This window comes from Pseudophryne corroboree, chromosome 5 (genome assembly GCF_028390025.1).
Source record: "Pseudophryne corroboree isolate aPseCor3 chromosome 5, aPseCor3.hap2, whole genome shotgun sequence".
Lineage (NCBI taxonomy): Eukaryota > Metazoa > Chordata > Amphibia > Anura > Myobatrachidae > Pseudophryne > Pseudophryne corroboree.
Genome location: NC_086448.1, coordinates 263,921,904 through 263,937,015, shown reverse-complemented (window position 1 = coordinate 263,937,015; position 15,112 = coordinate 263,921,904). Strand labels below are relative to the sequence as shown.

At 43.5% G+C, this 15,112-nt stretch overlaps 1 protein-coding gene across 5 annotated transcripts in view; it reads left to right on the top strand.

The window, feature by feature from the left end:
* Nucleotides 1–15,112, top strand: part of OSBPL10 (oxysterol binding protein like 10) — a 726,220-nt gene that overhangs the window by 426,002 nt on the left and 285,106 nt on the right. For 4 of the 5 annotated variants that reach the window (XM_063922285.1, XM_063922286.1, XM_063922284.1 and 1 more), the window contains 2 exons: nucleotides 9,396–9,603; nucleotides 13,724–13,878. The exons of the other annotated variant lie outside the window; for it this stretch is intronic. In XM_063922285.1, coding sequence (XP_063778355.1) covers nucleotides 9,396–9,603; nucleotides 13,724–13,878 — 363 coding nt within the window. The remainder of the gene's footprint in view (nucleotides 1–9,395; nucleotides 9,604–13,723; nucleotides 13,879–15,112) is intronic. 5 annotated transcript variants of the gene reach the window in all.

Here is a 15,112-nt window from a genome sequence, read left to right as displayed (position 1 = left end):
TGCAAACGCTATGCCGCTGCCCACTGGGGAGTGTATTTTAGCTTAGCAGAAGTGCGAACGCTTGTGCAGCCGAGCTCTGCAAAACCAGTTTGTGCAGTTTCAGAGTAGCTCTGAACCTACTCAGTGCTTGCGATCAGCCTATTCATGTCCGGATTTGACGTCATACACCCGCCCAGAGAACGCTCAGCCACGCCTGCATTTTTTCAGACACGCCTGCGTTTTTTCAGACACAGCTGTGTTTTTTCAGACATGCCTGCGTTTTTGCAAACACTCCCTGAAAACGGTCAGTTGACACCCAGAAACGCCCCTTCCTGTCAATCTTCTTGCGACCGTCAGTGCGACTGAAAACTTTGCTACAACCTGTGCACAACCACAACGGGCTTTGTACCCGTACGACGCGCGTGCCCATTGCGGCCCATACGCATGCGCAGAAATGCCCATTTTTAGCCTGATCGCTGCGCTGCGAACAACAGCAGCTAGCGATCAACTCGGAATGACCCCCATATTCCTATATTATACAGACTCTGAACATTCCTCTTTTACAATCCAACAATAATACAATGAAATCGTATACCATATATTATATAAAAAAAAATCTGTTTGATCATAACAGTGTTACAGTATTTACGTTTTTTTCTAATGACTCCAGAATAATGACTATGTAACGTTAATTCAATTGCTTATCCTTTCTTAGTGATTGGTTATTTACAGTGGATTAGACAATGCAGAGTAGGAATTTTCTTGCTAGTACAATAATAGAAAATCATACTCTTTCAGTAATAGAATGACACTCACATATAATGCTGTGTGCTTAATTAGTATTTTCTTATTAGGTGGGAAAAATTGAATTTGCAAATATGTAATTAAATGCTTTCTATTTTGTTGTAAATTAGCAGGTGCTTCTATTCTGTGGGTTGCATATGACCTGCTAATCACATATATGTATGCATCTTGTTGTGTATTTAAATGGTATTAAATTACAGCTGTAATGACACAGTACTGGTAATAAAAATAGTTTAGCCTTATGCTCTACAGCTGTTGCTGAACCATCCAGCATACCAGCTGTTAAGATGTGTAGTGTAAGCATAATTCCACTAGTTACCTCCTATTTGAATATTGAAGTGGAAATAAATGTAAACGTTGATACGATTTTGTTGTATAAAGGAGCATACATGCTTGCTGAATGTGTAAACGACATCGCTCATTTTCCCCTTCCTGAGCGTCGTTGTTTACCATATCATCTAGAGTGTACGCTACCGAACGATGAGTCGATGCGCGGCCCGCGGCGTGATGTCACTGAGCGATATCATTTGCATATCACACATTGTGTTTGCACTACCGACTACTGCCCCGGCAGAGAAGGGAACACACTAGGCGACATCGCTCATAGAGCACATTGTCTAGTGTGTACTCACCTTAAGAGGGTGATTGCATTCCATAGATGGCAGGACAAATCCATAAATCTAGGATAGGAAACAGGCGTCCCCAGTTCCTTCATGCCCTGTGCCTCGACCTTTTCTCAGCTTTATCTTAATTGTATTAAGCTCTGCATGACCGTAAAATACAGAATAATACTTCATTTTAATTTTTGTAAAGGTGCAACTGAGTCAGAGCTGACTTCTGTGACTTGTGACTGGCTGTACACAACTACAACATAGGACAGTTATGACGTCTGAGATCAGAGCATTAGAGAGACATGAAGACTGCATCTCTTGGTCCTTCCTCCACAGGAAAATAGCTGCATGAAGTAAGATAGGCAATTTGTAGGTTGTCCCTGTTTTGCTAATTAAAATCAATAATTGGAAACAGATTGTGCACCAGAGATGTACAGCATGGAAAAGAAGAAGTTTTCTGTAATCGTTAGCCCAACACTTAACTTTAAAGAGCTGGTAGAAAACCTGGTCACATTTAATTGTCAGATCTATTTGTTATGGTTAGCATACTTGCTTGCATTCCACTGAAATGCCTTGTGATACTCTGTCAGTACCAACTGTACAGTCACATTAGTCTCACGTACTAGTTACTACTGTTCTTACATCCAAAGTAAGATCTGAGCCTGTCTAGTAGACTTTTGCACCCCACCCCTTGTGTCCATAGGCCCCGATTATAAAATTACGTCCCATCCCCATAAAATATAACCCCCCCTTCCCTGTGGAAAAAGCTCTCCAGCTTTATCAAGCCCCACCTCCTAGTAGTAATAGATCCCAGTCTCCCAGCCACCACCCTCTCCCCATGTCAACGGGCGATCACTGTTTATTGCCCCCCCCCCCCCCTTCCCCATGTGTCACTATACATTTCATTTATTATTTTAACTATATCCACTACTCCCTCCAGTCAAAAAAAACATTTTTGTTGGGCAGCAATCCCTGCCCCCTACCAACCGCCAGTGCCAAAAGATGACCCATGATACTACCCTTTTCCCCACACACGCACACACGTAGTCCCACCCCCTCACCTTATAGCAGTGCACAGCAGAGCGTGGGTCAGGTGGGACTGATCAGTGTGCCGCTTGCACAGCATTCTGGGGCGTGATTTCGGGAGTGATACCGATTCTCAGGGGGCCACAGCAGGAGGAGGTCATTTTCCTCCATAACAGACGGAGGAAGCAGGGGGTAGTGCCGGATGTATACAACCTGGTCAGGTAACACACTACTGGCTGTTGTCGTATACCATACGTTAGTGCCAGGCAAGGTGTTAAGCTAATTTAAACTATTTAAAAATATACCTGAACTAACTAATAGTAGAAGAAAGAAAGACAGACAAAGTATGGTTTCACAGAAAGAATGGCCCCATGATGAAAGATCACCAACTGCTCACATACCGATCTTCTAAATTGGAGGCAGACTGTCAGCCCATTACCACGCCCAAGGTATCCACCTCCCACCCCAATGACACAACATGAGGCCCATCTAGTAGGGTAGAATTAGCCTAAGCCATGTATTGGAGTGGAGACCACCGCAAATTCCAAAGACAGCTGGCGACTGCAACCGTTCTTTCCCACCACAACAAAAGTCAACACCAAGTAACCCAAACAAAACAAGAGAGGGACTAGGAAAATCTCCATAAAATGGCTGCCTATATAAGTTGAGAAATGACCCTGAAACCCCATCCCTGTCTCCATTCTATAGGCTAACCAAACCTCTCCCCACTAAATCGAAAAAGCTGCAGGAATCGGGGAGGTCATTATCATAGGGGACTTTAATTACCCGGACATAAATTGGAACACCGAAACAGTAAATACAGCTAGGGGTAACAGGTTCTTAAACATGCTAAAAGATTATTACTTGTCCCAGGTAATCGAGGAACCAACTAGACTTAGGACTATACTGGACCTAGTACTAACTTATACCCCTTTTACACCTAGAAACGCGTAGCCAGGGTGCATCGACCCAGCTTCTGTTTACACAGCACAGCTTGCCGGGTTGAACCCGTGTTCAACTCTGCAAGTTACCTGAGTTAGAATACCGGGTCACTCGACCTGGATTATTCCAACTCGACCCTTTTACACCAACCAGCAACATGGGTTTTGTGCGTTCATGTGCAATAACCCGTATTATATGCTGGTTGGTGTAAAAGGGGTATAATAATGTGGAGATAATATCAAATACTAAAGTAGGGGAGACCTTGGGAAATAGCGATCATAATATGATCACATTCGATATCAGCTTTAAAAAACAACACTATAAGGGTCTAACTAAGACTTTTAACTTTCGGAAAGCTAATTTCAACTTGCAGAATCAAGCAATGAAAGACATCAATTGGGAAATTGTATTTCATAGTAAAAATACGGCTGAAATGTGGAATGTTTTTACAACTTTACTCAATAAGTACACTCATTTGTTCATTCCCAAGGTCAACAAAAAACAGGAGTAGTAAAGTCAAACCAATGTGACTTAAAAAGAAGGTCAAGAAACAAATGATTAAAAGAGGCGTGCTTTCAAAGCATTTAAGTCTGACGGGAAGGCGGAATCAGTCCAGAACTACGAAGAATGTAACAAAAAATGCAAAAAAGAAATCAGAGCAGCTAAAATAGAAAACTAAAAACAAATCACCAAGAAGAGTAAAACCCCAAAAAGTTCTTTAAGTATATAAACAGTAAAAGGTTAAAAAAAGGAGAATATTGGACCATTAAAGGGCGAGTTGGATGTCTTGATTAATGATATACGGAAAAAGCTGATTTATTGAATTAATTCTTTTCATCAGTATTCATGAGAGAGGACCAGTTGTCGGGAGTAGTGCACAACATAAGCTATGATAACGACCCGTTGCTAAGTACTTGGTTAAGCGAGGAAGTAGTCTGGGAGAGACAAAGTAAAATCAAGATAAATAAATCTCCTGGGTCGGATGGACTTCACCCCAGGGTTCTTATGGAACTTAACTCAGAGCTATCAAGGTCCCTATATTTGATTTTCAGTAAGTCAATTACATCAGGATTGATACCGAAGGACTGCAATATAGCAGAGGTAGTCCCAATATTTAAAAAAGGGAATTAAAACTCATCCCGGTAACTATATACCAGTAAGTTTGACAACTATAGTTGGGAAAATACTGGAAGGTATAATAAGGGCTAGCATACTTTTTGGACTTTGCTAAGGCCTTTGACAAAGTCCCACATAAGAGACTTATTTTCAAATTAAGAGAGCTTGGGGTAGGAAACACTATTTGTACTTGGGTGAGTAATTGGCTGTACAACAGGGAACAGCGAGTGGTGGTTAATGGGATGTTCTCTGAATAGGCCTCAGTGCTTAGTGGAATACACTGCTGTTTAACATATTCATTAATGACCTAGGAATGGGCCTGGAAAGCACAGTGTCAGTTTTTGTGATGATACTAAACTGTGTAGAGTAATTAATTCAGACAAGGATGTTGAGTATCTACATAAATACTTATCTAGACTGGAGGTCTGGGCAGACAAATGGAGAATGAGGTTCAATATAGAAAAATTTCAAGTTATGCATTTTGGGACTAAGAGCAATCAGTCAGCCTATAAATTAAATGGGGAAAATGTAGGGATAACGGAAGTTGAAAAAGATTTGGGTGTGCTCATCGATAATAGACTTAGTAGCAGAACGCAATGTCAAAATGCAGCAACAAAAGCAAATAAGGTGTTAGCATGCATAAAACGGGGAATGGAGACAAGGGATAAGAGTGTAATCCTGCCACTGTATAAATTATTGGTACGGCCACACCTGGAATATTGTGTACAGTCCTGGGCACCTCACTATATGTTTATCTTATCTTTCTTTTCGTTCTGTTTTTAGGGGTATAGTTATTATTAGGATGTTATTATAGAGCCATTGCACTTTACAATTGGGAATAATGTAATAAAAAAAACCAGACAGAGGTAAGAGGGCCCTTCTCACAAGCGTATGCTGGATACATACGGTGTGATTTAGGCTATGGACGATATTGACTATATGATTTTCCTTGAACTGCTCAGAGGCATGAACCTCCGACATAGGGGGTCATTCCGAGTTGTTCGCTTTTAGCAGCTTTGCACACGCTAAGCCGCCGCCTACTGGGAGTGAATCTTAGCTTATCAAAATTGCGAACGAAAGATTCGCAATATTGCGAAAAGACTTCTCTGTGCAGTTTCTGAGTAGCTCGAGACTTACTCTGCGATCAGTTCAGTGCTTGTCGTTCCTGGTTAGACGTCACAAACACACCCAGCGTTCGGCCAGACACTCCTCCGTTTCTCCAGCCACTCCCGCGTTTTTCCCTGAAACGGTAGCGTTTTTTCGCACACACCCATAAAACGGACAGTTTCCGCCCAGAAACACCCACTTCCTGTCAATCACATTACGATCACCAGAACAAAGAAAAAACCTCGTAATGCCATGAGTAAAATACCTAACTGCATAGCAAATTTACTTGGCGCAGTCGCACTGCGGACATTGCGCATGCGCATTAGCGACTAATCGCTCTGTTGCGAGAAAAAAATAATGAGCGAACAACTCGGAATGACCCCCATAGTCAATATTAGCCTGCCTGCACAGTCTATTTTTCCTTGTGATGCCGATCCTGCGGGACCGCGCATCGGTATCGCAAGGTGTTTACATACGGTGCCATATGCACTATGTATTCTACCGATCTGGACTGTATAGTACATATCGGTAGTTAATATTGCACCGTGTGTAGGCCCCTTTACATTCTATAGGATATCTGCTTCAAACCTCAGTGACATAGGTGGTCATTCAGACCTGATCGCTTTCTAGCAGTTTTTTGCAGTGCTGCGATCAGATAGTTGCCGCCTACAGGGGAGTATATTTTAGCTGTGCAAGTGAGCGATCGCATGTGCAGCCGAGTGGTACAAAGAGATCTTTTGCAGTTTCTGAGTAGCCCAGGACTTACTCAGCCGCTACGATCACTTCAGCGTGTCCGGGACCGGAATTGACGTCAGACACCCGCCCTGCAAACGCTTGGACACGCGTGCGTTTTTCCAACCCCTCCCAGAAAACGGTCAGTTGCCACCCACAAACGCCCTCTTCATGTCAATCTCCTTGCGATCGGTTGTGCAAATGGATTCTTCGTAAAACCCATTGCACATCAATGAACTGCTTTGTACCTATGCAACGCATCTGCGCATTGCGGTGCATACGCATGCGCAGTTCTGACCTGATCGCAGCGCAGCGAAAAAACCTAGCGTGCGATCAGGTCTGAATGACCCCCATAGTTCACATGTTTAAGTGAAGCAGTGTTACACACAGTGTCAGTGCGCAGCATATAATTGGTAACCAAAACTTTTGAGGCTGCACAACATTGTTTTACAATCTTTCAAATGAGATGTTGTTCTATGAAGGTGCAAAGTAATGGGAAATGGCCCTCATTCCGAGTCGTTCGCTCTGTATTTTTCATCGCATCGCAGTGAAATTCCACTTAGTACGCATGCGCAATATTCGCACTGCGACTGCGCCAAGTAATTTTACAATGGAGATAGTATTTTTACTCACAGCTTTTTCATCGCTCCGGCGATCATAATGTGATTGACAGGAAATGGGTGTTACTGGGCGGAAACAGGCCGTTTTATGGGCGTGCGGGAAAAAACGCTACCGTTTCCGGAAAAAACGCAGGAGTGGCCGGGGAAACGGGGTAGTGTCTGGGCGAACGCTGTGTGTGTTTGTGACGTCAAAACAGGAACGACAAGCACTGAACTGATCGCAGATGCCGAGTAAGTCTGAAGCTACTCTGAAACTGCTAAGTAGTTTGTAATCGCAATATTGCGAATACATCGGTCGCAATTTTAAGAAGCTAAGATACACTCCCAGTAGGCGTAGGCTTAGCGTGAGCAACTCTGCTAAATTCGCCTTGCGAGCGATCAACTCGGAATGAGGGCCAATGTTCATTAGCTGTAGGGGCCTGATGTTATCAATGAGTGCAGCCTTGTCTAGGAACACCCATTTTTCTCATTATTAAGGTCCATTCTGCAGGAGCTCATAGCATGGGGCTGCTTTCCTAATGTGCTCTTGTAATAATGAGGTCGCAGATCACAACCGTCCTTTCATCACAGTCATTTCCAGCTCTTGATTCTGCTGAATCATGTTGCTTGCATGGGCCCACGATCAAAGTGGTTGGGTGCAAGATAGAGGAAAGATTGCTCTTTGATTCACTAATGAGTGCTTTCATCTTGTTGAGAAGTATCAGTGCTACTTTACGAAGACATGCTGGAGAATCAGCTATATCCTATGCGTGTGGTGTCTGACAATATTCCATCATGTCCCATTGTTTTTACACACTTAATTTGTTCATTTCTGGTTCTGTTAAAGTCTTTATTTTCTTTTATTAGGAATAGTTATTTTCAGCAGTTTTAATTTAATGCTTACAGGTAGTATCATTGTATCATCAATGTTGCCAGGCACTGAAAAAGAATACATTACTAATACATTTTAGTGTCTTTTTGCAGATGCTGCTGCTAATTTCAGTGCTGGGGCACTGATATGGGGGAATGTGGTGAGTGGGTACTAATTATCAGGGTCCGGGCCTGGAGTGTGGTATAGAAGATCTACATGCATTAGGTGTACAGTCATTAGGCTGACCCCATTCGGTCACCAGGCACTATGGGGGTAATTCAGAGCTGATCGTTTATGTGCTAACTTTATCACATCTACAATCAGTTTCTCTGACATACGGGGGGACACCATGCACAGGGCTAGTCCGCCCCGCATGTCAGGCCCTGCCCCCCCCTTCCCGCACGGGTGCGAAAGCATTGCACGGCGGCAATGCTTTTGCACCCGCCAAGTAGCTCCCTGCCTGCACAGCCTAGCTGTACTGACAGGCAGCTACCCGCCGCATTCTGGGTCGCAGCGGCTGCGTGTGATGGTCTGGACACAACTGTGTTGTCCGGACCGTGCCCCAACCAACGGCGTTCTAACGCCATTGATACGCCCCCACACACCCTACGACCGCCTCTGTCTCTCAGTCAGGCAGAGGCAATCGCACCAGTGAGATGCTTTTAGTATCTCACTAGGACTTACTGGGTGCGCACGCGCAGTACACCCGCACAAAAGCCTTTAGAGTTCAATCGCTGCCGTTGCAGTGATAGCCTCTGACTCACCCCCTAAGTGGACATGGACAAAAGGTCACCTTAGGAAAGGTCGCCATTGGAAAAGGTCCACAGGTACAAAAGGTCAACATGGTCAAAAGGTCAATATGACAATGGCCGACACACTTTTTTCTTTTTCTTTTTTGCATATTTTGTTTTAGTGTGGATAGTTTTGGCATCTGGGACCACCAATTGTTTAAACACGTCCCCTTGCGGGCTCGCTTCGCTCGCCATGCTTTAGGCACGATGTCACGCTTAGCTTTCCACAAGTTTATAACAGGTTATGATTTGTGACTTGAATAGTCAAGGAAGGAAAAAGTCAAAACATTAAAAAAAACACATAAAAACTGTCGACCATATGTGTGTTGACCATTGTCATGTCAACCATATGAACCTGTTAACCTTTTGAACCTGTCGACCTTTTCTAGTGTTGACCTTTTGTCCAGGTCGACCTTTTGTTGGTCGATCATATAGGTTCGACCTACTGTATGACGACCAATAGTCTGTATGTCCTGGGCCTTTTGGAGGGGCCCAGTGGGCACTGTTTGCGGTATGTGGTACCAAACATACTATTTTCCTTTTTCTTCAACATAGCAGCTATCCCGATGAATAATGGCATTAATAATTGTTTCTGCATGATTATTGTGGTCGGGAGCTCTGATAAATAGCCCCCACATGAGCTTGAGGAGAGGGACTTGCTAATTTTGCCAATGGACTAGGAGAGATACCTTGCTGTTTACTGCAGTATGAGAATCTTGCTATGTTCTCAAATAAAAATGTAAACTTGGTGGTCTGGAGTGAATAGTAAATAATGAGTGTTGTGTCTGTAAATGTTCCTATTTTTCTGTGTAATCAGGTCATGGCTGAGGTGGAAGGACAGCAGAAAAATCTGGTGCATGCTATTGAATCTCTATCAGGCTCTGGCCCTCTTTCTGCCTTGGACCAGGATTTGTTATTGCTGAAAGCTACCTCAGCTGCCACCCTCAGCTGCCTTGGAGAATGCCTCCACTTACTACAGCAGAGTGTATACCAGGCTGGACAGAACAACAAGACTGTGATGACAGGTGAGAAATGCTGGTGCTTGTGTAACTGTCATGTAATGTAAATGTGTTAAGATGTTGATATTTTCTTTCAACATTTGCAAATGTTCTGGCGTAGGATACAAGCTCTGGGAAGTTTTCTGGAATTATAGGCAGACTGACTCACAGTACAGATTGCCTACTGTATTTTTGTCCTATAAGAATGCAATGTTATTCTGTATTAGAAGCCAGTGCCGTAATTAGGACAGTGTGGCCTGTGCCGTCACATAGAGTGCAGGAGTGCCGCCACTATGATCTCTATTTGAGCCGTTTCAGTTTAAATTTAGAGCCAGACACGAGCCAATTGTGGCTGGCAGGCCGGCGGCCAATAAACAGCAGCAGCTATTTCAAAAGATGGTGCGGTAAAGAAAGATAGGTGGCACAAATTAAGAAAAAATAAGATGAGGGCCAGAGAGAACTGGGAAGCATGGAGCTAAATGAAGCACACCCACTGCTGCATCACCCAGTTTACCGGTAGGTAGTCATCTGTAATTTACACCCCCTCCCCCAGACCACCAAGTGTCAGACATTAGGCCCATGGGTGCAGTCAGGCCTGTGGTACACTAGGCACGGGTCACTTTCTGTGCCTTTATGTAAGCAATAACCTGAGGCCCAGTCTATTCCTTAGTAACAGGCGTGAGGGGCCCTTACTGTGTGACATAATGTGCTTTAAGAGGCACTACTGTGTATCATAACATGAATAAGTGGCATCAAAGTGTGGCATAATGTGAAAAAGGGTCTCTACTGTGTGGCCCATCATGTTTAAAGGGTACTACTTTGTTTCACAATGTGAATTAGGAGCTCTACTGTGTGTCAAAATGTGTATAAGAGGTACTACTGTGTGGCGCAATGTCTACTGTGTGATGCAACGTAAATAAGCGGCACTACTGTGTGATGTACTGTAACATGAATAAGGGGGACTACTGTGCAGTGTAACAGAAATAAGACTGCACTACTGTGTGATGTACTGTAACATGAATAAGGGGCACTACTGTGCAGTGTAACAGAAATAAGACTGCACTACTGTGTGATGTACTGTAACATGAATAAGGGGGACTACTGTGCAGTGTAATAGAAATAAGCGGCACTACTGTGTGATGTACTGTAACATGAATAAGGGGCACTACTGTGCAGTGTAACAGAAATAAGACTGCACTACTGTGTGATGTACTGTAACATGAATAAGGGGGACTACTGTGCAGTGTAATAGAAATAAGATTGCACTACTGTGTGATGTACTGTAACATGAATAAGGGGGACTACTGTGCAGTGTAATAGAAATAAGCGGCACTACTGTGTGATGTACTGTAACATGAATAAGGGGCACTACTGTGCAGTGTAACAGAAATAAGACTGCACTACTGTGTGATGTACTGTAACATGAATAAGGGGGACTACTGTGCAGTGTAATAGAAATAAGCGGCACTACTGTGTGATGTACTGTAACATGAATAAGGGGCACTACTGTGCAGTGTAACAGAAATAAGACTGCACTACTGTGTGATGTACTGTAACATAAATAAGGGGGACTACTGTGCAGTGTAACAGAAATAAGATTGCACTACTGTGTGATGTACTGTAACATGAATAAGGGGGACTACTGTGCAGTGTAATAGAAATAAGCGGCACTACTGTGTGATGTACTGTAACATGAATAAGGGGCACTACTGTGCAGTGTAACAGAAATAAGACTGCACTACTGTGTGATGTACTGTAACATGAATAAGGGGCACTACTGTGCAGTGTAATAGAAATAAGATTGCACTACTGTGTGATGTACTGTAACATGAATAAGGGGCACTACTGTGCAGTGTAATAGAAATAAGATTGCACTACTGTGTGATGTACTGTAACACGAATAAGGGGCACTACTGTGCAGTGTAACAGAAATAAGACTGCACTACTGTGTGATGTACTGTAACATGAATAAGGGGCACTACTGTGCAGTGTAATAGAAATAAGATTGCACTACTGTGTGATGTACTGTAACATGAATAAGGGGCACTACTGTGCAGTGTAATAGAAATAAGATTGCACTACTGTGTGGTGTACTGTAACATGAATAAGGGGGACTACTGTGCAGTGTAACAGAAATAAGACTGCACTACTGTGTGATGTACTGTAACATGAATAAGGGGGACTACTGTGCAGTGTAACAGAAATAAGATTGCACTACTGTGTGATGTACTGTAACATGAATAAGGGGCACTACTGTGCAGTGTAACAGAAATAAGATTGCACTACTGTGTGATGTACTGTAACATGAATAAGGGGCACTACTGTGCAGTGTAACAGAAATAAGATTGCACTACTGTGTGATGTACTGTAACATGAATAAGGGGCACTACTGTGCAGTGTAACAGAAATAAGACTGCACTACTGTGTGATGTACTGTAACATGAATAAGGGGGACTACTGTGCAGTGTAACAGAAATAAGACTGCACTACTGTGTGATGTACTGTAACATGAATAAGGGGGACTACTGTGCAGTGTAACAGAAATAAGACTGCACTACTGTGTGGTGTAATTTGAGCTGCTACTATTGTGTGGCCTTATGTAAAATAAGGGGGAAGGGAGCACCAATGCTTTTTCTGGCACAGGGCACCAAAATGTCTAGTCACTGCTCTATTAGAAGCTGTTACTTTAACAGACCATACTGTACGGTGGGAAGATGAATTCTGGATCGAAGGAGATAGTACCATTCATAGAAGTTGTTTTCTATGGTGCATACACTTTGCTGATTCACTGCTTATAAATAAGTACAATTCGACAGAAGTTACTACTGTCAGTGACTGACTAGCCTAGTAGATAGGAGGATTATACCAATAGCTATGTAGTGAAAAAATGTACATTTAAAACACAACTCTTCAAGCACATGGGCTATCAAGCATATCTGCAATGATCCTGATTTTTGAAGAAGAAAAATGTCATAGTTGCCTACTCTCCCGGAAGTTGTGGGGGACTCCGATTTTTGGGGAAGCCCCCGCACCCCTGGAAGAGCAGGTAGATCTCCCATATCCTGCCTGCTCCCTAGTAAAGCGGGCAGGATGCAGAGATAATCACCGGCTTTCCTGTCTCTGTGTGGAGGCGAGGGGCTAAAATTACGCGAATCACATCATTTTAGGAGGCTTTATGATGCAGAGTCCCCCCCCCCCCCCCCCCTTCCCATCCTGAAGTTCCCTTCAGTGTCCCCTCTCCGGACTTCTCCTGGAGAGGAGAAATGTAAAGTAGGTAAATATTAAATGGGTGCATCAGGGAGGTGTTTGGGCAAAATGGCTGCAGAGCCTACTATAATCCGATTTGGTATTTTCAAATGTTGGGAGATACTGTATCTGCAAGTGCAGCATATGTGCCACTCCACATATGTATGTAAGCTATTCCCATGTCCAGTTAAGCAATATAGTGCTCATGTACATCCTTACGTTGCACAGATATACTGTATCAGGGCTCAAATAATCAGGGCTCATTCAGGCACAAGTGACGTCACAGCTCATAAAATACTAGGATAACAGGATTGAGATTACTGTGCTTGGCATCCGGACTCTAGGTCGACACCAATGAGGTTGATACCACTTAGATCGACACCACTTGGTCGACACCTGAAATAGATCGACATGGACAAGGTCAACTTGGAAAAAGGTCGGCATGAGTTTTTCCCATATTTTCCCATTTTTGATCTTTTTCATACATTACAATCCATGTGGACTACAATTGGGAACGGTAACCTGTGCCGAGCGCAGCGAGGCACCTTGCCCGAAGCGAGCCATGCGAGGGGACACGGTGCACTAATTGGGGTTCCCGGTCACATTACGGAGAAAACGACACAAACCCCCTATGTTGACCTTTTTCCATGTCGACATTTTGTCCATGTCCACCTATTTCAGGTGTCGACCTAAGGTGTGTCCACCAATTGGTGTCGACCTAAGTGGTGTCGACCTTGAGTCCCAGACCCACTGTACTTCAATTATAAGTGAGGACATAATTACTCACCAAACATTAGGCTATATTTTCCAAGTTATTTTACATATATTCATTAGGAATGTTATAATATGGTACTATCACATGAGAATTGCATTTGCCATTGATGTATTCTTACATTCTCAGAAAGCATCCTGGGCTGGCACGGACCAAAATCTCATTCTACAGAAAATCTCAAAAATGAAAGTTTCAGCTCTTTGCCATCTGCTACTGCCAACCTCACGTGGCCCATACTGCCAAGCACGCCTAAGGACTACCAAATACTAGACCAAGATATTGAGGTAAGCTTGTGAACAACAAATATATGTGCCATGAAACAACAAAACAAATCCCTAAAATGATAAATATTAGTAGTTTTCCCTAGACTTTTAGAAGGAATGCACTCCCACATTGGGATGATTCAGAGATGGACGCAGCCACGTATCCGTACGCAGTGGGCGCGCCCATCCGGTCTGCACACTGCACGTAGTGTACACTGGACGCAGTGCGCACGTGCAACCCTTCTCCTTGCGGCCCATCACACATGCTGGCTGGCATTGCCCTGTGCTTGGCTGGGATGTGCGGTGAGCTAAATGAATCAGGAGGCACTGGCTAGCACCAGAGCCAGATTTATACACAATATATGAGCCAAAGGCTTCATGTGGGCATTATACACAGGTGCAGAGGTGTACATTTCTGGAAATTTGGTGAGTTTTGATCAGAGATGTGAGGAAAAGATAAGCACTGACATAGACTTTTTACTCCAGAGTTTTGGCTATAAAAATTATTAGAATAATACAAATAAGATGTTTCTAACATATTATTGTATTTTTCATATACTTTATACAATCAAAATGACACGTTAGTATGACAGGAAAGGCCCTGCTTCACCCCACCGCACTGGTGCTGGGCGGCCCCTAGCATGTGAGGAGATGGACGCAGATCCGGCTGTGTATGGCGCGATACAGAAGCACAGAGCTAGTGATAGGACGGCTTTCCGTCCTTTCACTAGCTCTGTGCTTCTGTAGATGTAGCCTGCAAATCCAACATGTAGAAACATGTTCACTTTAGGTGTTTTTTTATAATCATTGTATAGAGATACATAGTAATGATAATGATGATAATAATAATAATAATAATAATAATAATAATAATTAATACATAGAAGTCGCCCATAGCACCCTATCAGATTCTGTCATTTCATAGACTGTGCTAGATAAATAACAGCTAGAAGCTGATTGGTTACTAAGTCCACAGTGGCATATCTTTAATGGGTTCAGTGTGTGCGGTGCACACAGGCCCCTGAGTCCAGAGGGGCCCACACCACACACCCTGCACCTATTTTTTCAATACTTACCTCTACGGAGTTACGCGGCAGTTTCAACAGTGACTCTGAGTACTAGCTGGTGCAGAAGTCTCCTGGAAAATGGTGCGGTGGCCATTTTCCCAGAGACTTTTGCACCACCTAGTGCACCGAGACACTGCTGCTGCCTGCTGGAGAGGAGGGGACCCGGACCGAGCCAGATTTACACACAA